Source organism: Pteronotus mesoamericanus, unplaced genomic scaffold, assembly GCF_021234165.1.
Source record: "Pteronotus mesoamericanus isolate MK-2021 breed Mesoamerican mustached bat unplaced genomic scaffold, CSHL_Meso_final contig_78, whole genome shotgun sequence".
Lineage (NCBI taxonomy): Eukaryota > Metazoa > Chordata > Mammalia > Chiroptera > Mormoopidae > Pteronotus > Pteronotus mesoamericanus.
This window is the reverse complement of record NW_026555258.1, coordinates 22,044,665-22,067,229: the sequence shown is the minus strand read 5'-3', so window position 1 is coordinate 22,067,229 and position 22,565 is coordinate 22,044,665. Positions and strand designations below refer to the sequence as shown.

The 22,565-nt window shown below is 42.7% G+C and overlaps 1 protein-coding gene across 8 annotated transcripts in view; it reads left to right on the top strand.

Moving 5' to 3' along the window:
• ZNF462 (zinc finger protein 462) overlaps positions 1-22,565 on the top strand; it is a 136,650-nt gene that overhangs the window by 88,562 nt on the left and 25,523 nt on the right. For all 8 annotated transcript variants that reach the window (XR_008530063.1, XM_054584567.1, XM_054584571.1 and 5 more), the window contains 2 exons: positions 11,859-12,126; positions 14,238-14,374. Coding sequence is in view for 7 of the 8 variants with exons in the window: in XM_054584567.1 (XP_054440542.1) it covers positions 11,859-12,126; positions 14,238-14,374 (405 nt within the window). In the remaining variant the exon portion in view is untranslated. The remainder of the gene's footprint in view (positions 1-11,858; positions 12,127-14,237; positions 14,375-22,565) is intronic.

Sequence of the window (22,565 nt, the reverse complement as noted above, 5' to 3'; positions counted from 1 at the left end):
GAATCCAGGTCCCACACTCGGTTCCACCCCGCCTCCCACCCCGCCCCCCCGCGCCCCCACCCCGCCACCCCGCAGCCATCTCCAATTACAGAATAAGCTGGCGAGTTGTTGCCAGAAGTAGCAGTGCAATTGGCTTTGCCCAGAATCAAGCAGTCAAAAACTAGCTGCTGAGCACCTCTTGCATGCCTGGAGCTGGGAGGAGTGTGCCTTACATCTGTTTATAGCCCGTGCCTCTCCACCCTGCTGTCCAGCTAAGGAGACCAATTTCTTTCATCTGTGGGAAACACAAATGTGAAAAGGCAAGTTATAATTCAGTGTAAAATTGTATGATGTAGGCTTTAACAGCAGTGTTACTGAGACCCCTAAGGCACTCCCTAGGTGCCAGGCACTGTACTTCACACTCTGGTCTCCTGTACTTGCCACGGCACCTGGGAAGTTGCCAGTGTTATCATCTCCATTTTACAAATGAGGAACCAGAAGTCTGCTTACTGAGAGGCCCGACATGGTTAGGAGGAGGCTCAGGTTCATGTTCTGGATAGCTGAAAAGTCATTTGTTTTTCCGTTCTTCCCTTGGTTGCCCCATCTGTATAGTGGGAAGTCATACTTCCCATTTCATAAGGTCGTGGTGAAGATCAGAGAATGATCTTATAAGAAACACCTGACAATTGCTAGACATAGACCCACCTAAAACAGCAAATGGTGAACCTGGACCTCACTTCTGGATCCGTCTGGCTTCGTGAAGGCTTACACCCTACACCTGAGCCCAGCATCACTGAGCAGTATTCCCCTGGATGAGTTTGGTGTAAGGGCTGTCCTAAAGGAAGACTATAGTGCTTTATTGGTGATTAAAAATATAGCTTAACTCAGAGCCAGGATTTTCTTACATTGCCTGGGAATAGGTAAAAAGAAAAGGAAAAAGGATATGAAACCCACTGGGTTTGTTGGTTCAGAGACTCCCGCTGCTGGGGGACAATTTTAGAATAACTCTGCTTTGAAGTGTGGCTGTTCATTCCCATTCCTGATCAACCATTGCCTTTCTTACCTAATTTCCATGCTATCACTTAGAGCTCTCCATGTATCTAAATCATGTGCTTACATTCAGATGTGTTCTTTCCTCTTGATTATCTAATCTTGTAAGAAATCTCTGCAATGGTTCCATCTCTGGGCCTTCCCTGCACTGTTTATCACCAGCAGTACATTGTGACTGATTCCTTGAAGTCCGTAGGCATCTCTCTTCCAGCCAGGTCTTGAGGAGGAAGCACTGTGGTCTTGCCCATGGCCTCTGAGCTCCAAATAACACCTGAAGTTGCTAGCAAGCTCTCTATGGTTGAGACTAAGGCACTGATATAAAGGAGCTTTTGTACTCAACATTTGTCACTGGATTTTCAGTGCAGTAAAGACATCTATACAATCTAAACGAACGGCAGGGAACCTTACTTCCTCATCACACAATTCAAAAGAGTCACAGGTGAATTATGCATTTGGTATTGTAAGAGCTTCTCAATTAACAATGGCAGATGCCACCCAGCGCTCTCTCCAAAAAATGTTCGAAAAAGGCTCCTTTACCATACATTCATTTCCTTACAAATCTCCAGCCTGTTTCAAGGATTTTTAAGAATGCACTTTGAGGTCCAAATACTGTTTGGTGCAAAAGGAATACCTACAATGTTTGCTAATGATTATGACAGAAAAAAACATGTTTTCAAAACTGGGACATGCAGGCACCCCAGGTTATGTTCCTATTTCTCCACTGACTGGCAGGATGACATGAAGCCATCTCTGCTTTTCTGAGCCACCACAGGTCTTTGTGCAGAATGGATAGTCTGTACAGTATGTATCTGGGATGACAGTGCATTCCTGGTGGAAAAAAAAAATTGGCAAAATGTTTTATAAAGCAAGAATGTAGTGCTAAATATCTGAAAGAAATTGATGAGGACGTTCTCATTGATTGCAGAGGACTCCATATTCATGTCATGGCCTTAGGAGTTGACTATAGTAAATCATGCTGCATTTAAATTAAACACATGGTACCTGTTATACCTGTGCATTTCACAAGCATCTGTGCCTACCAGTGGGTCCAAAAATGGAGAGAGACAGTTACACATAGGAATATAGAAAGTAGCTCCCAAATGCCTAATATCATCTGTTTCAGAGTTTATACTTACTGCTAATTCAGGGTCAAAACTAGAAATTATGCTTTTGGCTTCTCTGGATGGTCATAGGTTAGACATTTTGTTTCATTCAGATCCTCAAATATTCTTGACCCAGGCTTCTTTCAGTGTCCAAAGAGAGAGGGACATTTGGTTAGTTGGCTTTTCCTTTTCAATCTTGGTTTGCCCTGGCTGGTGTAGCTCAGTGGATTGAGCGCCAGCTTGCGAATTGAAAGGTCACTGGTTTGATTCCCAGTCAGGGCACTTGCCTGTGTTGCCGGCCAGGTCCCCAGTTGGAGGCCTGCGAGAGGCAATCTATCAATGTTTCTTTCCCTCTCTGTTTCCCTTCCCTGCTCTCTAAAAATAAATAAATAAAATCTTTTTTTTTTTTTTTAAATCTGGATTTTCCAGAGCACTTTTGTTCAGTTTGAACTCTTTCTGGATCCATGTAACATGTTCATTGAGAACATGTTTTGAACCAGGGCCTGAACTTAGTTCTAAGGGGATATGAACTTTTTAAAAAGTTGCAGAGAGATGGATGGATAGATGGATACCCTGTTTGCAAAGAGATCCTTGTCTAGTGGAGGTAAAATAAATGAACCCCAGTGCAGCGTGACGAGAACTAATGGGAGAGCTCAGAGGGGGAATCAAATGTGTATATCTAGAAAGATCAAGGAAGATCTTCATCGTGGTGGTAAATTTGAACTGAGTTCAGTTTTGAGAGATGGCCAGACTTTGCCAGGCTGAAAAGTAGATGCCATTGCAAGAGCGTGCAAAGGTGCAGTGAAAAGATGCACCCAGAGGGAATGTTAGGCATGTTCTATGCGACCAGCCATCAGCACAGCATGGGAGGAGTGAGGCTGTGGAGGTGGGGATGGGTCTGGGAAGGTGGGGAGCCGGGCACCAGGGCTCAGTTTGGACTTCTTCCTGTAAGAATGGGTGGGCACCACAATCATAATTACTTTTAGAAAAGAAAGGAGTCTTAGAGGAGAAGAAACTTGAAAAGAGAAAACCAGTTAGGAACGTTGTGCAGTGGATGTTCACGCAAGCCACCCTGAGGGCCTGAACAAAAGGGGCAGCAGTGGAACAGTATGTGGGTGGGGTAGAACCAACGGGGTCTTCTCACCCACTGACTGTGTAGAACAGGGGGAATAAGTCAAGGATTTGTTCTGATTTCATTGCCTGGTGGATGGTGACGCTGATGGGGAAATAAAAATGCAGAGACAAATGTGCTTGTCCCCAAATCCAGGACCTAATGAATTTGCTCCAGGAATACTGTATGTCTTAGGTCAGACCTGCCCAAAATACAGAGGGGGTGAGAACATGAAGTTTCATAAAACAAGCCTTTGAGAGGCACTTTCAATGAACTTAAAATATGATGAAACACTAATCACAAAAAGAGAAGCTTGCCTTTTTTTTTTTTTTTTTTTTTTTTTTTTGCTGTGTTATTGTCATTTTTTGAAGACTAATATTTTGTTTGGTTTTGTTTTTTTCTCATCTATTCCCTGATCATATTTCAAGGTTTTGTTTTTACTCATCAGAATGACAGGAAGTTTTTAGTGTGTGTTTCCTTCAAGTTTGGCCTCAGCCTTATTTTCAGGACTAGGCATTTGTTTTCCCTTTTGCTTCCATGACAACCAAGCCCAGAATTCCTATATATAGTCATCCAGCGTCCATTGTCCCCCTTGCCATTGTATCATAATCTTGTGCATCCAGGCCAGAGAAATCCACTGATGATAGAAGACAAGGAGGTACCGGAGTCCTTGGCCTGGACAATTTCAAGGCATAATCAAAAGAAGGAAATAAAATAAATTGGCTGCCTCTAGAGATTTATGTTCCCTTTAGATGCTATCCAGAAGAAGTTGAAATGGCTTGTGTTCCACAGCTTCACTTCTAATATAAATTTCTTTTTGGAATGTCCCATAGAAAAAGAACATTTTGAGGCTCTTTGAAGGGAATACTTGGAAAGTTGCATTGGTGATTTGTAGTTGGTTTTCTTCTGCAGGCCAAATTCTGTTCTTTGTTAATAGTACATAGTGGCCCTGGCCAGTGTGGCTCAGTTGGTTGGGCATCGTCCTGCAGACCAAAAGGTCACAGGTTCAATTCCCAGTCAGGGCAAATACCTGGATTGTGGGTTCAGTCCCCAGTTGGGGCATGTGCAAGAGGCCAACTGATTGATGGTTCTCTCTCACATCTATTTTCTCTCTCTTTCTTCCTTCCTCCTTTCCCCTATCTCTAAAATCAATTCTTAAAAATTCTTTGAAATAGTACAAAGTGAACAAATATCTTGAGAAAGAAAGGTAGTTCAATCAAGTTTCAAAGGTAGTCAGGTAAAACCTAAGAAACCTTATTAAATAAGTAAACTACTTAAATGATGTCAAAACATCATTTGACAGCTCTATGCTACATACTGTTTTCATAAAGTAAAATAGATAGATAGACAGACGGGACTGGAAGTAAGAAAGTTGTCCACAACTTCAATCCAACAAACATAACTCTTCAGTACTTTTATGAAAAGAACAAGAGTCTCTGTGGCTATGTAAGCACATGAGGCACTGTTTTTGTTGATCTTAAATGTGAGCTCCACAAGGGCAAGGGCCCTTGGCAGTTATTTTCACTGATGTAGCCAAAGTGCTTCAAAGTGCCTGGCATATAGAAGGCTTGCAATAAATATTTTCTGAATTAATATAAAATGGGAGACAAACATACAGATAGATAACTGTAGAAATTCTCTTATTTGAAGGGGCCTAGAGTTTCTCAGTTATATTTGAAAGTTTTTTAATGTAGGGAATACTTTTTTAAATGCCTTAAAACATTTTATTTTCACTGAAAATGCAAATATATTTATTCACCAGTATGTGATGTAGGATCACGCCCTGTGTATTGGAGACTGGGTCCTTGGATTGGTTTTCCCCATTTATTCTCTTGCATAAACCAGTCACCTACATTATATCATATGCTACTTCCAATTTCAGTCTTTTGGTTTTTTTAAGTAGAATGATAGCTTAGACATTTGTGCAGCAGCCGGAGAGTGGAGTCCTTCTAGTCTTTTATGTTCTCCTCAATCTCTTAGAGTTGGTCTTGCCAAAACATCATTTGACAGTAATTTTTTTTTTAGCAACTTGACTTTTCAAAGTATTCAATGTAGCTTTCATAGAAATGACACTTTTTATACCAACATTTCATCATTATAAAGAATATTAATTAAGTTGAAAAAGCTCAGTAACAAATATAACTGGTACAAAGAAGTTTGGGAGCAAGTAGAACTGACTCTTGATAGCGTTAACTGCGGGAAGCAGAAATGGGCAGAAGCTGCTGCATTGTGACCTGCAACGCCAGCCCCGGACACTGTTGCTGTGGTCTTCTCTGGTCAGGATGTTTCAAGGTCGAAGGCATTGCTCTGGCCATGGTGGGGATCAGATCAGGGCAAGAATCACAAGGTGTATGTGCTGGCCAAGCACAGAGGAGAGCAGAGTTCTGTCTGCATTGTTGGAGAAAATCTACATAGAATAGGCGACATTTCAGCTGACTTTTGAAGGGTGGGTAGGAATTTGCCAGACAAAAAGAAGAAGAAAGCGCACCAGGTAGTCCGATCGAGGACTCCCATCCCACTGATGACATATGTAGAATGTGCAAGGAATTGGGAACTAGCTAGACTGTGAAGCTGGAAATGTGGACTAGGAACAGGATATACAAGAGCTATATATATTTTAACCTTTGAGTATCGGGGCATAATCACATCATAATCATATAACTAATATTTGTTTTATCTATGATATATATGCTGGCCAAGCTAGAATAGATCTCAGAGGGTGGGAAGGAAGACCAGATAGAAGGCTGTTAGAGATGCCCATCAGGGATCTGAGGATGTGAAAGAACAATGAGGAGGGAGGCCAGGGTACTAGAAGGAAATGACTGGAGAGGGGTCATAACATACATATCTCCAGAACGCGGTATCTGGCTAAATGTGCTGCTACAGGAAATGTGTGACAATCTGAAGGAAGAATTTCACAATTTGAGCCTAAGTGAAGTGATGAGCCATTCACTGACATTCAGAACACAAAAGCAGATGTGTGAGCAAAGATGATGTCGGTTTTCAGTATGTGGAGTGTAGAGCCCATCAGACATCAAGCTCGACAGAGTTCCAGCGTCATATGTAGACTCAGATCATCTCACAGCTCACAGGGCTTTCCATGGCTGCAGGATTCTATCTTGTCACTACAGATACCTGGGTCACTATCACATACATGAAAATGCTTAGACTAAGTTTGGCCTTTGCCTAAAGTTAATTAGCAGCTGTACGATAGAAGCTCCATGACATTCCATAGTTCTCCTGGTGAATAACTGAAGTATGTCTTTAGCTGCTCCCTTGTGATTGTTACTGTGCTATTCTCAGATTTTCTGTCATTTCTCAGCTAAAAAGAGTGGACTGTATTTCCAGCATATTTGGGTCTTACTCCCACCTCCCATAATTTGGGTAGTTACAGTATTTGTGGTTAAGTTACCCACAGGTAATATTTTATTTCTGATTCCTTATACCACCAAACTTGAGTTGCCAAATCGCCTGCTCTTCTGAAGAAAATTACAATCTATGCATTATTTTGAACTTTCAATGCTATTTTAGAACTTAAGATTTAAAATTCTCCCTTCTGCAATCTATTGCACCCTCTGATGTTCATATTTTTTTTGCTCATACTCGTCCTCAGATCTTCATTTCTTTTCTGTAATTAAGTTACTTTTTTGTCATTGTGATAAGAATGTAGCTGTTTTAATATTGATTTATGACATAAGGTGGAAGTATGGTGAATTGAACTTTTGAGTATCTCCATGTCTAGTCTTGATTTCATTAACACACTGACTACTGTTGGTTAATTTATCCTACCTCTCTCTCCCTCATGCCCACATTCCATCAGATCACCAAGTGCTGATTTTTCTTTATCCTCCATTAGCTCTGTATAGATGTCTCTATTAAGACTTTTTTTTTCACATTGTATCACAATCAGTTATTTACACATCTGTCTGAGACAGGGAGTTGCTTGAAGTCAAGGACCAAGTCCAACTGTCCCAGACTCAGTCAATATTTGCTGAGTGAATGGGTATAATTTAAATCATTTGCCGCCTGGCCACCTCTAAAACATGCTTGCCTAAAACTCTTTGTCTTTTATTTTTCTCCTGGTACTTGATTCACACTGACCCAAGAGCCTGTCTCCCAAGTCTGCACCAAAATCTAGCTCAAATATAATTAAATGGTGTTGCTGGCACCAAGGCACTTTTACTTTTTCACTCACAGCCTCTATGCGTCTGCAGAAAATTGAGAATTGATCCTCCTATATGGTGTCCTTTTTGGATCACTCCGTGCATAAGGGGGCATTCCTCTGCAGCTCCTACAATTTACTGCCAAATTGATTCTTACTCTTCCTTGTGTCTTCCTTAATCTTTCAATAGTTAAACTCTCCTGTTACTGTTCATTTGTTCTCTCTGCTTCTTTTATTCCTTCAGTCAATGGAGTAAGTTTGCTAGACCTGGAGTAGGACTATATTTTCATAACACCCGACTGCTCTGCTCTTGCCACTGGTGGATCTGAGTTCCTAGAAGGCACCCCTCACATCTTCTTTGACTTTGAACGTGCAGAGCCAGTACATGGCCTGGCACCAAGAAGGTGTTGGCTAAATATTTGTGGAATCAGAATATCCGAGAAAGCTTCATTCTGCCATGCTTACGAATTCACTTGTTTGTCATTTGCCTTTGTAAAATCAGATTTCCTATGATTGTTTTTGTGCTGACTAATTTCTAGAGAAGGAAAGAAAAAAAAACCTTCAAACTTATACTTACCTGGGTTTGGCTGGAATTAGAGCAAGGAGTTCCCCATTTCTCTGGGAACACGACTAAGCGCGAGGGATGGGAGGCCTCATCTGGAACTCAGCCCTTCCCCTGGTTTGAAATCCTGGGCTGTCTGAGAACCACCTGAAAACATCCATCTCCCATTTGCATTTGTGTACCTTTCTTTTCCCAGCCAAATCCCACCTCAGGAATTTTAGAACATTATTTTTTTAGGGTAATTTATGAAACATCTCACTCCAGCACCCCATTTGGGCAGGCGGGTTTCCAGTTCTGGGTACCCCCCGTGCTTACCTGTGTAGCATGCTTGTAGAAATGTCTCCTGTGTGGTCCACCCCGCCTCCCCCCACCCCCCAACACATACACACACTTTTTTTAAATAGAAAGCATTTTGAAATTTTGAATATTTTTCTTTCCCATGAATCTTACTTTATTTTTCCCTATATGCTTTTTTAGTTTTGTCCTTTGTGTTCAATTTAATGTTATTGTTATCTGTTCTGTTGTCATTTCTATGTGTTCAACTATTTTGGCCTTTCTACCACCTTCTCTCTCTGTCCTCTCTGCTGTATGTTTATTGCCAGTGGAACACTCAGATGTTCTTTCTTGTTCTTCTGACTTGCATCATGGGACCCCAGGGGTCAGCATTGGGTATAGATGCCTGGTAGACAAGGCTCGGACCTTAGAGTCAGGCAGATCTTTGTTCGGAATCTACCTCTGCCTCTTAGGAGCTGTGTGACCAATCATTCTCAGCCTGGGCGACCTCATTGGTAAAGTTGGGGTGAGAACCTACATTGCTCACCATGGTTGTGAGAATTAATTACTGGCTGCTCAGTAAATCCCAGACCCCCACGTACGGCCACTCTGACCACCATCCATGCTAAAATTCTAGTTTGATCCCGATTTTACGAAATATACTAATTTTCCGATTGTAGACAATTGTCCAGATAGATAACTACATATAACTTACTTAAACTTATTTTATAACTGTAATTATAAGTTATAACTTAATTCCTACAATTTTGCACATAAATGAAGTCACAAGTCTGAGAATTAAAGTCTCTTCTGCGACTGCACGTCCCAGGGTTGGGTTGGGAATGTCTGGACCAACTATGGTTTTTGCTGTTGGTTCCTTTGTGGGTATCACCTTCTCTACAGGAGATAGAGATGTAACTTGCGTGACCTGGAGTTGGGGACAGAGTTTCCCACTGGATTCACACTCCTGTGCTTCTGCTGCTGTATTTCCTCCTGACCACAAGTCTGGCTCCAAGCACAGACTCTTTTCCTTTTCCTTTCCTTTACGAAAATATTCTTAATGATTTTTAACTTAGATAACATGGCCTTCACAACTAACAGTCAGCTTGTTTTCTAACCTGAGCACAGAACGGCCCTGTTCCTGCTCTTCAGCCTGTGCTTGATGAACAAACTAGAATATTTTGTAGCTTAGCAAGTAGGTTCTTTAAAGATTGCTGGAATCATACACACTCAGGTAAGGATCGGTGGAATCATACACGTCTATGTCACTTTAGTGCCAAAGTTGTACATTATTCACAAACTCCAAGTGAAAGAGAAAGCGTGTTTGTCTTTGCATCAGGGAGGCAAGTAAAGTTCTAAGAAGACCCCAAAACCTGTAACCCAGGCGTTATTACACATGCATCGTGAAGTGGTGAGATTTGCTTATTTTTGTAAATAAGCCTGTCCATCTGATTTAACAAGGGGAAGAAAGAGTTTATAATGTGGATACAGACACCTTTCCTGTTGGGTTGCCATTTCAGAACAGTGAGGAGGACCCTTCCTTCCTTGGAATGCTTTGCCCACCACTTCGTGTGGTTTTATTTCTTCAGGTTTCACGTAACATATGAATTACTGGAGTTAAAATACAGAATTCTTTTTTTTTCTTTGAGATGAATGGAATAATATGCTATGAACCCTAGAGACAAGAAAAATGTGTCCAGCCGAAGACGGTGCCTTCCCTTGGAGGGATCTACTGGTTAGATTTGTGGATGATGGACAGCTCACAGGCAACAGGACCTGGCTCTGGCCTCCCTGGTCACAGAATTTCTATTCTGAAGAGCTAAGAGGAAGCCAGGACAAGCACTGAGAGAGGAGACTGGGCTTGTCAGTGACGTTGGTGTTACAGTGCGAGCCCGCAGCTCAGGCCTGTGTTAACAAGAGAGGCGGGGTGTGTTTGAGGTTTCATTGTGCCAGTGTTTTAAGCAGAAACTAGTCTTGAGGGCTTAAATAGAAAACATCTCCGAACAATCCATGAAATGGTAAACAGACCTGCTATTGAGAGAAAGAATGAGAAGTTGACAATGGCATTATTGTGATCCTGAGTGGATTCATCAGCGAGGTCGAGGAATAAAGAAAAGGGAGATAAAAGAATCAGGGAGAATGAATTCAGTTGTGTCCTTCCTTTCTCCCTTTGTCTTCACTTTACACCTGGTAATGAACCCAGGGAGGTTCAGAGATATTGTTCAACTTTCCTTTTGTTTTATTTTTGTGTGTGTGGCAGACTTGTTTACAATTTCCAAAGGGGTTCTTCTCTGTCGTGAGGAATACAAATTGGAGGGTGGTGGGTGGGGGGAGCAGGACAAGAAGGGAAGAAAGTAGTTTAGTATTTTAAAGGCAGGAGGTGCCCTCCCAGCACAGGAGGCTGCTCTGATTGTGTTTTCCTTTTTGAAGAGGCCAACGGGATGGATGGTCCTAGTTTCATCAAATACGAGTTTTACTGAATTCTTTCGTGCCCTGCCTGGGGGAATCGTGCTTTGGAAAATTAAGTGTCCATCAAATCAGGAGGAGGCTGGTACAGTTTCTATCCCCTTTCCCCTCTGCTTCTTGAAAGGCTTAAGAAAAGAGCCCTTTGTTTTCTTTTCAAGGAAAGTTACACTGAAATTCATCTGTGTGGTATTCATGGGCTTCATCATGTCCTTCAGAAGCAGCTGTAGGTTATACAGGACCATGTTGCTGATTTCCTAACCTCAACATTCAAAGCAGCACGTTAGGAAAATGTTCAAAACCTTTCTTTTACTTTCCCTCTTTTAAAAAAAAAAAAATTATTCATTTATTTATTTTTTTAATTTAACGGAGAAACTCAGGTTTTTCCTCCCATTTAGGTCTGATCTCTCCACCCCATGCCATTGAAGCTTCTTGGGGTTGAGATTTGTGCCTGTCATTTCTGACATTTTCCTCCGGATGGCAAACTTTAAAATACCTTTCAGGGAAACTTGTTTGGAATTTCATTTTAATGGGATTTATGAATAAATCTCCATCTTAATGCTGACTAAGCTTTAAACATCCATTCCCAGGGAACACTGTTGGATTTTTATATTTTAAAATTTAAATCGCTTGACTGTGAAGGCATAAAACATTTTTATATTTGTGCGTGCCATGTGCTTGAGCATTTCTGTTAAAGACTCTTTTTTTTTTTTCTTTTTTTTTTTGGTGGGTTTGAATAATTCTGGGCCGCAAATGGGGAGATACTGCATCATCCACTTGCCTTCCTCGGTCGGGTCCTATGTACATTATGGGGGTGTGTTTATCTCACCTACAAAGGCTGGTATTCTGTGGCAGCCTGTTGCCGCACTGCAATTTCCTTTTTAAAAAGTTTACTTTCTTCCTTCACTTTGAAACCTTTAACCTCCAAATTTTATTTTTAAATGATATGAGCCCTCTAAGTCAGATTAAAAGAAGTGACACTTCCTCCCTACCTGCCTTTCCCCAGATAAGTGTTGTAGAACGTAAATGAAGATGAAAGATGGGCTCTTAGCCATCCCCTTAAAAAAAAAAGTACTCAGAACAAATGTCAGGGGTTTCAAGCATCAAACCTCTACTGTGTTTTGTGTCCGGTGTCATTTCCCTGTCTGTCTACAGACTCGTCCTACTCAGAGCCTCCAGATGTTCAGCAGCAGTTGAACCACTACCAGTCTGCTGCTCTGGCGAGGAACAACAGCCGTGTTAGCCCTGTGCCTCTGTCTGGAGCTGCTGGGGGTGCTGAGCAGAAAACCGAAGCTGTTCTTCATTGCGAATTCTGTGAATTCTCCTCTGGCTACATCCAGAGCATCAGGCGCCATTACAGGGACAAGCATGGCGGGAAGAAGCTCTTCAAGTGCAAAGACTGCTCTTTTTACACAGGCTTTAAGTAAGTGGCATGAAAAACAACCTCAAAAAACGAGGTGGCTGCGCCTGCTCCGCCCCTCATCACACGCGTCTTACACTGGCGTACCTGGAGTTCAAGGGAGGCTCCCCTTCCCATAGGATGATGCAGAGGTTGGGTCCAGTCTTTACGAAAAAAGGCTAGTTAGGGAAGACTGCTTTAGGGTTTGTGAAGGGATGAAGAGCTCTATCAGAACAAATGAGTTTAAAAGTCAAAGCAAAGGACGGCCGAGCAGTGTGAGATCATGGCAAAGGATTTCCCCATCCCGGTGCATGAAGCAGTGAGTGTTTGCGCTTCAGAACGCTATCACTGTCTCCCTTTCCTTTTATTTGTCTTTGGGGGGGGAAATGTGTTCTAGAAAGTTGAAGTCAAGGGAAAGCATTCAGCAATAGTGACTTCCCCACTACCCTTGTAGAAAAGTCTTATTTCTTAAGATCATGTTATTTAGAAAACCCAGAGAATCAAGATTATCGGCACTGTGGAATCTAAACATGAGCAATGACAGAAAGAGAGTTCCAATCTAAAAAAAGGTAATCCATGGTCACCTTTGCTCCTGTGTGTGGTAGCATCGGTGAACGAAAGAATGGAGTGCTTCCTGTCCTTTCATCTAAACTCCAGTGATTTAACCTCATCCTGTGACATACCGATTAGGTTAGTGGTTACAAGTATAGGATGTGAGACCTGACTGCCTGGGTTTGAATCCCAGCTTTGTTCCTTACTGGCTGTGTGACTTTGGACAAGTCACTAAGCCTCTCTGCCTCCCTGGTTCCTTATCGGTAAAATAAAGATAATAGTAGTACCTACCTCAAAGAGCTCTTGTGAGGGATAAATGAACCAACCTAAGTGTTTAAAATAGTGCCTGGCACAAAGTAAGCACTAATAAATGTTATATCATAGATAAAAGGCTAAAAATAATAACATTAGATGCTATGTTACAGATATAAAGCTATTACTATCTGCTCCTATTGCAATCAAGACCTGAGCCTTCAGCCACTGCAGTACTTTAACGCAGACTCCACATGGAGAGGCTGGCGAAAGTAGGCTTCTCGCCCAAAGAAAACATGAATTGGAAGAACAGCAAGTCTCTTTTCCAGCAACATCGTAGTTGCTTGGATTTGATGGGAAATGTGTTATCTCTCTGACTCTTAACTTGGTTCAGTTGTTTTGCAGATAAATATGTATGTGACCTTAGAACTGGGAGAAGGCAACGAAGGCCCACTGACAGGTGTGCATGTTTCCCCAGAGAGAAGCACTTGGGTTAATAGAGGACCTTGCCCATTCAGCTCTTGGTTCCATCCATTTTTATGAGACATTTAAGGCTTTGTAAAATAGGGAAGTTTTGAGAAAGATGAAGGAGGAGGCAACAGCACTCTTCTGCCTTCAAGCCATACAACAGCTCTGGGTTTAGTTTACCTGATCATCAGCGTCACGACTTCCTAACCAACTTGCCCTCCTGGCTTACCTGTGAAGAGGCATGCGGCAGTTGGTAAATCAACCAGGTTTAAAACAGTCTGTCTCCTTCCAAGCATGATGAGAATACATCCTCATAGGAATTTTGTCATATTTTTAACAGGCAGTTTCTCATTTTCAAGAATAAAGTGTTTGGTAGACTCATAGAAACAGCAACCAACAGGGTGGGGGGCTTGGTGACAAGGTGAAGGGGAATATAGTCAATAATATTGTGTCCAGTCTGCATGGTGACAGATGATTTGTGGAATTATTGGGGTGATCCCATTGTACGGTATAGAAATGTTGAATACTGTACACCTAAAACTAATAACTAATATATGTTATACAAACTGTCCTTTTTTAAAAAAGAATAAAGTATCTGGGGGAGTCCTTGTCTTTTTATACTAAGTCCTGAACGCAGCCAAATGTCCAAATTTCCAAAAAGGAGAGATCGCTGCATGACAGTGGCGGTTCCTGCGAGGGTGACCAGGGAACTCACAGTCGGCAAATGTGCTCACCCTCTGTGGTTCTGGCCCCTCGAGCCAGGGTATCACAAGGGGAAGCTGCACAGCAAGGTTGCCGGCAGGGGGTGTGGGAGTGCAGTGACCCTTTGACACTCACGGCCCATCTCCCCACCTCTCTCCCAGATCTGCTTTTACTATGCACGTGGAAGCTGGGCATTCAGCAGTACCGGAGGAGGGCCCCAAAGACCTTCGCTGTCCTCTCTGCCTCTATCACACCAAATACAAACGCAACATGATTGACCACATCGTGCTGCACCGAGGTAACCCTCCTCACTCGGCTTTCTTGGGGTGCAGGGCGGCGGGCGGCACGGGTGGCCTTGCAGGGATGCGTTCTCAAGGTGGTAGTGGCACCTTGGCCCCGGTCGGTCCCTTGTTCCTCACCTTATCTCCGGGCAAGAAACCACAGGGATAACCACCATGACAGTCAACAGGATTAAAAACAGACCTTCCTGCCCAGAGGATTTCCTCCACCTGGAAGGTGGCAAAGGCGATGGATTCTGCGGTGAGCACTTCAGCAGGGCTCCTCACGTGTGGGCTTTTCCTGTTCAGGGTCCTCAGCTCTCACAGCCTTGCTTGGGAAGGAGTGAGTGAGAAACAGAATGGGCGGCTGAGGGCTCATTCTAAAATGTAATGAACTGTATGTTGTAAGCAGTTCTTTGGAAGAAGACCAAAATGATGATTTCCAAAGCATAATGTGGAATTTCCCTTGAAATGGAGAGAGAGAGAGAGCAAGAGGGAGAAAATTCTTAAGAATCAAAGTGGCCTGATAGGCATTAGAAAACCCATAGGCTTCAGATTTAAATTCTGGCATGAAAGCCTCCTGTGTTGAACCTCTCTCTTATCTGCACAAAGAGATGATGGTTATACTTGTGAAATACCATGTGAAGTATCTAGTGTGTTCCCGAAGGGACACATCACTGGGTGTCCCATCAATGTTGGTTCCTGTTTATAAACAGGGATCCTTCTTTTAAGTTCCCTTTGGTTTTTCTTTGAGTTTGCTCTTGGCCAATTAAAACACTGTTAAACAACAGGCTTCTTCTGCATTGGAAGGAAAAATGGGTTGATATAAAAACTGCTTTGTCCTGAAAAGATGCAAGCCAGAGGTGGATGAAAAAAGATGACTAGAATACCAGCTGCCAGTTTCTACTGCTGTTTCCATCTACTGATCTTACCATCGGTCCTTCATTCCTTCCCTTCCCCCTCCTTCCCATCTTCCTTCCTTTGCCTCTATCCTCAGAAAGCTTCTCAGTCTTGGCCACTCATGCCTCGAAAGCATCATGGTTGACTTCTGCTGTCCTGCTGCGATGTCACCCACTCTGAAATGCTAGATGTTTTCAGGTGCTTTGAAAGTTTCTGCCTTTTCCCCAGAGTCACTGCCTTTGGCCTGTGTTTTTTGTGACATCTCACCCACCTCTCCAGCAGACCCCAGGAAAGGCTTACCATCAGCATTCTCAGATTCCCTTCCTCCCCATTGCACTCTTATGAGGTATGAGAGCGTGGCTGGCTAGAACATCCACCTGCCCAGAGAAGCTGGGAGAAATAGCATAGGGACATGTAGGCAGGAATTCTTGGCCTGAGTGATCCCACCCAGTGTTCTGCCTCAGTCACCTGGCTGCTGGTCCCCAGGCCCATGTGTTGCAGTGGCTCTGTGCCCACCTCAAAGCTTGGGGAGGGCATATGAGTAGTGTTGCTGCCAAGCAGACAGAAATGAAGAGACCTCACTGCTATGGTTGATTCCCTTTTCCCCAGATTGCTGCTGAGCAGGATCAGAGTGATGCCCAATGAGCTCTATGACTTTTATTCCCTGAGCTGAGCATTCAAGAAAGTGGAAGGCAAAGAGAGAAATGAAGTGTGCCCTGCCTGGCTGGGTGGCTCAGTTTGTTGGAGCATTGTGCTACGCGCCAAAAGGTCTTGGGTTCAATTCCTAGTCAGGACACATACCTACGTTATGGGTTTGACCCCTGGTTGGAGTGCATACAGAAAACAACTGATAGATGTTTCTCTTTGACCGCTCTCTCTCTCTTTCTCTCTCAAATCAATAAAAACATATCCTCAGATAAGGATTAAAAGAAAGAGATGAAATGCTAATGGCCGTGAACTTACACTTAGAGCATGACACTTGACAAAGTGCTTCTTAGATACCCAATGTCACTTCATCTTCCAACAACACGTGAAGGATAATACTATTACTTTTAGTCTTATTTGCATATGGGAAAGTTGAGGCTAAGAAAAATGACTTGTTCTATCATTTCATGTAGTTATTTGTGCTCATTTCACAAAGGATTTCAGGAATCTTAAAAGATATTTGTGGAGGACGATAAGATTAAAAACAAATGAGGAAATGGGGGCAAATGCAAAATAAGGAGAAACCAGTAAAAAGTTCGCCTGAACGTATGACAGGGTTCACCAGAGTTTGGGCACTCAGTATGCCCGGAGGTGCGGGGTGCGCTTGGTAGTTGCGGGCTGCACATTTGGCCCTGAGGTTCCTTGCCTACCGTGGGAGAGAAGAAAACAGGGTCAATTGGATTTACACGTGGTCAGACTTCTGAAATTTTGTTCCGGAGTCCTTGACACTGAAACCTAAAAGGAATTTCTCCAGTGGCTTCTCCTGAAGGGGACCATGTGTGACATAGTGCATGTTTTCCCCACCAAAAACGCAGCGGTAAGTCCCCAGTGCCCATGCGAGCTGAAATCGTTCAGCCCAAGGTCCCCGCCCAATAAGCAGTGGAGCTAGGAACCAACCTCAGTGCTCCCATCCCCAGCCCCATCCATCATACTGCCGGCCACTATTTGTACAGATAATTTGTATTAAAAGAGGCATCTGAGTATATAAATATTGGCCTTATTGGGGTGAGAAAGTGCACAATCTGGAATGAACATGAGAATTTGAGAGCTGGTAGTAATAATGGCAATGTTAACAATAACTAGAGTTACAATAAGTGCTTCTTATGTAGCAGATGCTCTGCTAAGTGCTTTCCAAATATCATTTTATGGAATTCTCACAGAACCCTATGTGGTGGATATTACTGTTATCCCTGAAAACAAGGGGAAAACCAGGTTCAAAAAGACTGAGCATCATAGCGTCGAATGACTAATAATTGACAGGATCTGAACCCAGGCATGTCTGACCCACAGCCCTTGCCTTCAACCACCAGGTATCACTCTCCCTCAGGAAGGTGGTTGGTGTTACTAGCTGTGGCAGCTGGACCTTGGGGTGGAGCAATCTGTGGGGCTGGAGGTCAGAAACGAAGCCCACTGGACCACAGATGGCTGGGTGTGCCAGGTCAGCTGCGTCTGCCACCTGTGTCCTGGCCTGGCTTTTGTGTCTACCCCACCTCAGAATGGCAGCTCAATGGGAAGCTGGTCTGGACAAGTCAAGAGCCAGGGCTGAGTGTCTGTCTTGCAGTTTCAAGTTGAGGCTGATCTCAAAGTAAGCAGATGTGGCTCCCTCTGCACCTGTGCCCTCCTTGCTCTGTAGATGAATAAACATCTTTGGTCTCTAGGGCCTGTAGTAAGACACCTTTGTGAGGCCTTAGTTAATTAACATACTTGGGATGAAAGGCAAGAAAAACAACAACTGAACTGGTCCTGAGACTGAACTACTGCTTGCCAAAATAGAGTTTCCTTAGCTTTTTATCCAAAAAAATGGATGTATCTAAACAGAGAGGTAAGAAAAAGAGAATCTATTTCATTCATGGGAAATCTGAATGAGAAATTCTCATGGATTTATGTTGGCTGTGGCAGAAGAGAACATACTGTTCATTCATGCATCCAGCAAGCGTTCATTATTTGCTTGTTACATGCCACACTATGCTGGGTTGTTTGGGTAAGACAGGGTATTTAAGACCTAGCACTGGCCTTCCTCAAGGAGAGGAATTGTGCATAAGTATGTATAAGAGAGTGAGTGACAAGTATCTTAGGAGATTCACAGTGGCAGAAATACTTCTGCTTGGGGTCAAGAAAGGTGGAGGGGGTTGGCTTTCAAGCAGCCATAATGACATTTCAGCAGGCAGAGAAGATAAGATGAGGTACATTAGTTTCCTGGATGGCTTAAAACAACAAAAATCTATTCTCTTGCCAGCCTGGAGCCTAGAAGACTGAAATCAAGGTTCCCTCAGGGCCATGCTCTCCCTGAGGGCTCTAGAGAAGTATCCTTCCTTGGCTCTTCCTAACTTCCGGTGGCTCCTGGCATTGCCATCCTTGTAGCTGCATCACTCCAGGCCCTGCCTCTGTCTGCACCAGCATTCTTCCCTGAGTGGATCTCTCTGTGCACTCTCTTCTTCCCATAAGGACACCAGTCATTCACTTCTCCAAAGAGGACATACAGATGGCCAATAGACATGAAAAGCTGTTCAATGTTACTAATTGTCAGAAAGATGCAAATTAAAACCACACTAAGATAACACTTCATGCCTGTCAGAATGGCAATCATCAGTAAATCAATAAACAAGTATTGGTGAGGATGTGGAGAAAAGGGAACCCTTGTGCACTGTTGGTGGGAATACAGATTGGTGCAGCCACTGTGGAAAACAATATGGAGTTTCCTCAAAAAATAAAAAACGGAACTACGATATGACCCAGCAATTCCACTTCTGGGAATATATCCAAAGAAACCCGAAATACTAATTTGAAAGAATATACAGGATGGGGCAAAAGTAGTTTTACAGTTGTATGTGAAGCACAAGAGTTTATTCTTGTATTATTCATTAATTATTGTATTATTTTTCCATAGGAACAACTGTAAACCTACTTTTGCCCCACCCTCTATGTATCTCCATGTTCAGTGCAGCATTATTTACAAATAGCCAATATATGGAAGCAGTCCAAGTGTCCATAAGTAGACTAGATGTCTACTTAAAATGTAGTGGTACCTATATACAATAGAATATTACTCTGCCGTAAAAAAGAATGGAATCTTAACATTTGTAGCAGCATAAATAGACCCAGAAAATATTATGCTAAGTGAACTAAGTCAGGGAGAGAAAGAAAAATACCATGGTTTCACTTATATGTGGAATCTAAAGAGCAAATTAAATGAACAAAAAAATAGACTCAGATACAGAGATCAGACTGGTAGTTGCCAGAAGGAAAAGGGATTGGGGGGCTAGGTGAACGAGGTGAAGGGATTGAGAAGTACAAATCACTGGTCACAAACAGGCAAAGGGATATAAAGTACCGCATAGGAAATATAGTCGACAATATTGTAATAACTACAAACAGTGCCAGGTGGGTCCTGAAAGTATCAGCAGAGGGTTTGGAGGAGGGGACCACTTTGTAAAGTATTATGAGTGTCTAACCACTGTGCTGTACACCTGAAACTCGTCATTGGATTTAGAGCCCACCCTAATATCCCATATGACCTGATCTTGACTAAATACTTCTGCAAAGACTTTATGTCCCAATAAGTTCAGATTCTGAGGTCCCAGGTTGACGTCCATTTCTGTGAGACACTATTTAACTCACTACAGAGGAGAAAGGAAAAAATTAACAAACCACTCCAGTGAGTGGAAACAAGGTGGGTTTACAGAGAGGTATTTGGTTGCTCTGAGGGGAGCCTGAAGGAAATAGGAGGCCAGGCTGAAAATGTATGTTCTAGCCAAATGATGGAGGGCTTGGATACTAACATGGGAGTTTGAACTTGACTCAGTAGACAGATGGGAAACCAGGGGACTGATAAGATACCTGACGAATACTAATTTAGCAAAGATTGGAGCAAAGGATTGGTAATCCCATCTTTTTGAGAAACTGTGAACTTGGGTCAGATCAACATTTTGTGAGGTTAGCTATGAGAGGAAAATCAGTCACTGAGGCTTTTGTTTCAAAGAGAAAGTTGGCGGTAGATTTTTTGGTAGGTTTTCATTCATGCAACAAATATTTATTGAACACCTGGTATGGGCTAGCATTGTTTTAAGCTCTTGGGATATAGCCATCAAGAGTCAGGCAAGGTCGTGCACTAAAGTAACAAACTTTAATGGGAAGAGCAATGACAAACAAAGAACTAGTCATGAATCTATTTCCATTAAATTTATCACCATTGGAAGCTGTATGCCTCAAGCATAACTTTGCCTGTATGTACCTTGGGCAACTACAGTGAACATGAAAAACTGGGTGAAAAACTGGGCAAAGATTGCATTATTGAATGAAACACAGTTTTGCCAAATATTTACATTATCATTATGGAGCTGTGTGACTTACTGATACTGGTCTCCAGTTGGCATATGAATGGAAAGTTTCTGTTTCCCAACCTGTAACCCCAATACTTAGACAAACACTGAGTTTAACTGAAACTCGTGGGTGTCTTTTGAACTAGAACTAATCTCCCCTAATTTATCCAATCAGCATCATTTTTCTTGAGAAAAAATCTACAATGAGATGGCCAATGTGTCATTTTACTCAGTGAAATTACATGTTCCTCTCCATCCCCATCAAATACATTTGCCTGTTCAGATTAGAGGTACAGTTCCTAGCTCTCTCTGACTTGAGGGTGGTAACCTGGCTCACATGGAAACTTAATAACTTCTTATCAGGAACTGTTGTGCTTATGTTTATGTGTGTCTCATTATGGTTTGCGGATGATTTTTTTTTTTTTTTAAAGAAACTGTTGTTACATTCTTAATGACTTTCTAGGACTCACCCTTGTCACTTGGCTGGTTGAGCGGGAGTAATGGGTGGGTCTTTGGTTTGGCCCAAAGAGGGTCTGGGTGCTTTAATGTGACCATATGCCTATGAAGTTTGTTGGAGTGAATGACTTCCAAATCTCTCCCTGCTTCATTTGGACTTGGCACGTTGTAGGAGGAAACCCATGTGCATTGTGGTCTGCCTTTCAGGAAGAATTTTTGCTTATTGATGCTGGACTCCACAGGCATGTGGTTTTTGCTGTTTTGAGCAGAAGTGACCCCACGTAAGTTGCAATTCTGCAGATTTTTCCACGGAGTAACATGGGAGCTGAACAGCACACACTGCTCAGCCCTGTTGCACCTCAGCACCCACGTGCTTCGGTGCGGCTTTGCTCTGAGGTCCAGCCTCTTGGGTTTAGGTCCAGCTGCAGCACCAAGCATCTTTTGAGTAGGAGATGCAAGACACAATCTATCTCGTAGTCAAACTGCTGAAGTCATAATATTTTTGCAGCCAGCGCTGGAAGCTGAGTCACAATGAGTGTCATTCAGGCTCTGATTTTCTTACCCAAGGTAATTTTGAGAGGTGTGAAGTCAAGAAAGACCCACAGTTGTCGCTGCCCCCATAGAAAAAAAAAGCCCTGAGCAATGAGCTTCTGTAGCCAAGACGGGACCCAGTCCATACCTGGAAATGTTCCAGTCTCTAACTTTATGTCCTTCACTTGCCTCAATAATGAATAACCTCATTCAGAAAACACTGTTGGTCATTTGCCTGCCTTTCAAAGTCTGTCTTGTTTTTATCTTGGTCATGTTAGCCATGTTTTTAGAGTGAAAAAGTTCACATTTTTCTAAAATGAATGTTAGTAAAAATCCATATACCTTGGGATGTTGGTAATCTCTTAGTTTGGAAATGGGAAGTCTTCCATTTCAAAGTAAGTAAGCAGGGAAATGACCTTCTGTCAAATCCAGAAGCTATTTGAAAGAAATTCAGATAGAAATGGTTGCCTTAGACATCTGTAGCTTTTGCCTTTTTTAAACAATTAAGAATGAAAGGTTTGTGTGTACGCTGCATGCAGATCGGTTGTCCCCTGGTCTTCTCCAGCGGGGGAGGAGGAAGGCGCTGGCCTAGGTCAGGAGACCGGTGCTCCCAGGTCGCAACTTCACACAGAACTAGAAGAGGGACTTTGAGGAAGTAGCTGAACAGATCACTTCTTAGTTTCCACATGAATAAACTGAAGATAATAAAACTGACCTTTCAGAGTGTTAAGAGAAGAAAAAGTAGCTGTGAGTGTTGAGCACCTAACCCTGTTGAAACATAGTGAGCACTTAATAAATCATAGTCCTTGTTCACGTTAATTATTATTATTTAAACTCCAAGGCATTATTCTGAGTATTCAAGACTGTGTAAAAGTCACTTAGATACACATAGAAAAGTAAGAAACTGCACAGAAAACTAGCCTAAGTGGTAGAAGAGTTGAAAAGGAGACCTATAAAAAACAAATTTGAGAGAACTGATTATTTACCAGGGGCAACTGAAGACCGTCGGGTGCCTGAGCGACTGTCTTCAAGGTGTCAGAGACACCATTATACTGAAAATTAGACAAGCTGTTCTCCACCTCCGCTGAGACCGAAAGACCCAGGGCACATGGCGTAGGCCAGAGCCAAAGAATGAAAGTGGAAGAAATGACAAAATATAAATTAGGAACAAACATGAAGAGAACAAGGAGGGTGCAGTCTCAAGAAAGGTGCCAGAAAAGTCCTTGTCAACACTTCCCATGACCCAGAATGGAAAAACATACCCTCGGTGTGCTGGTTCCGCCTGTACCCCGTCTCTAGC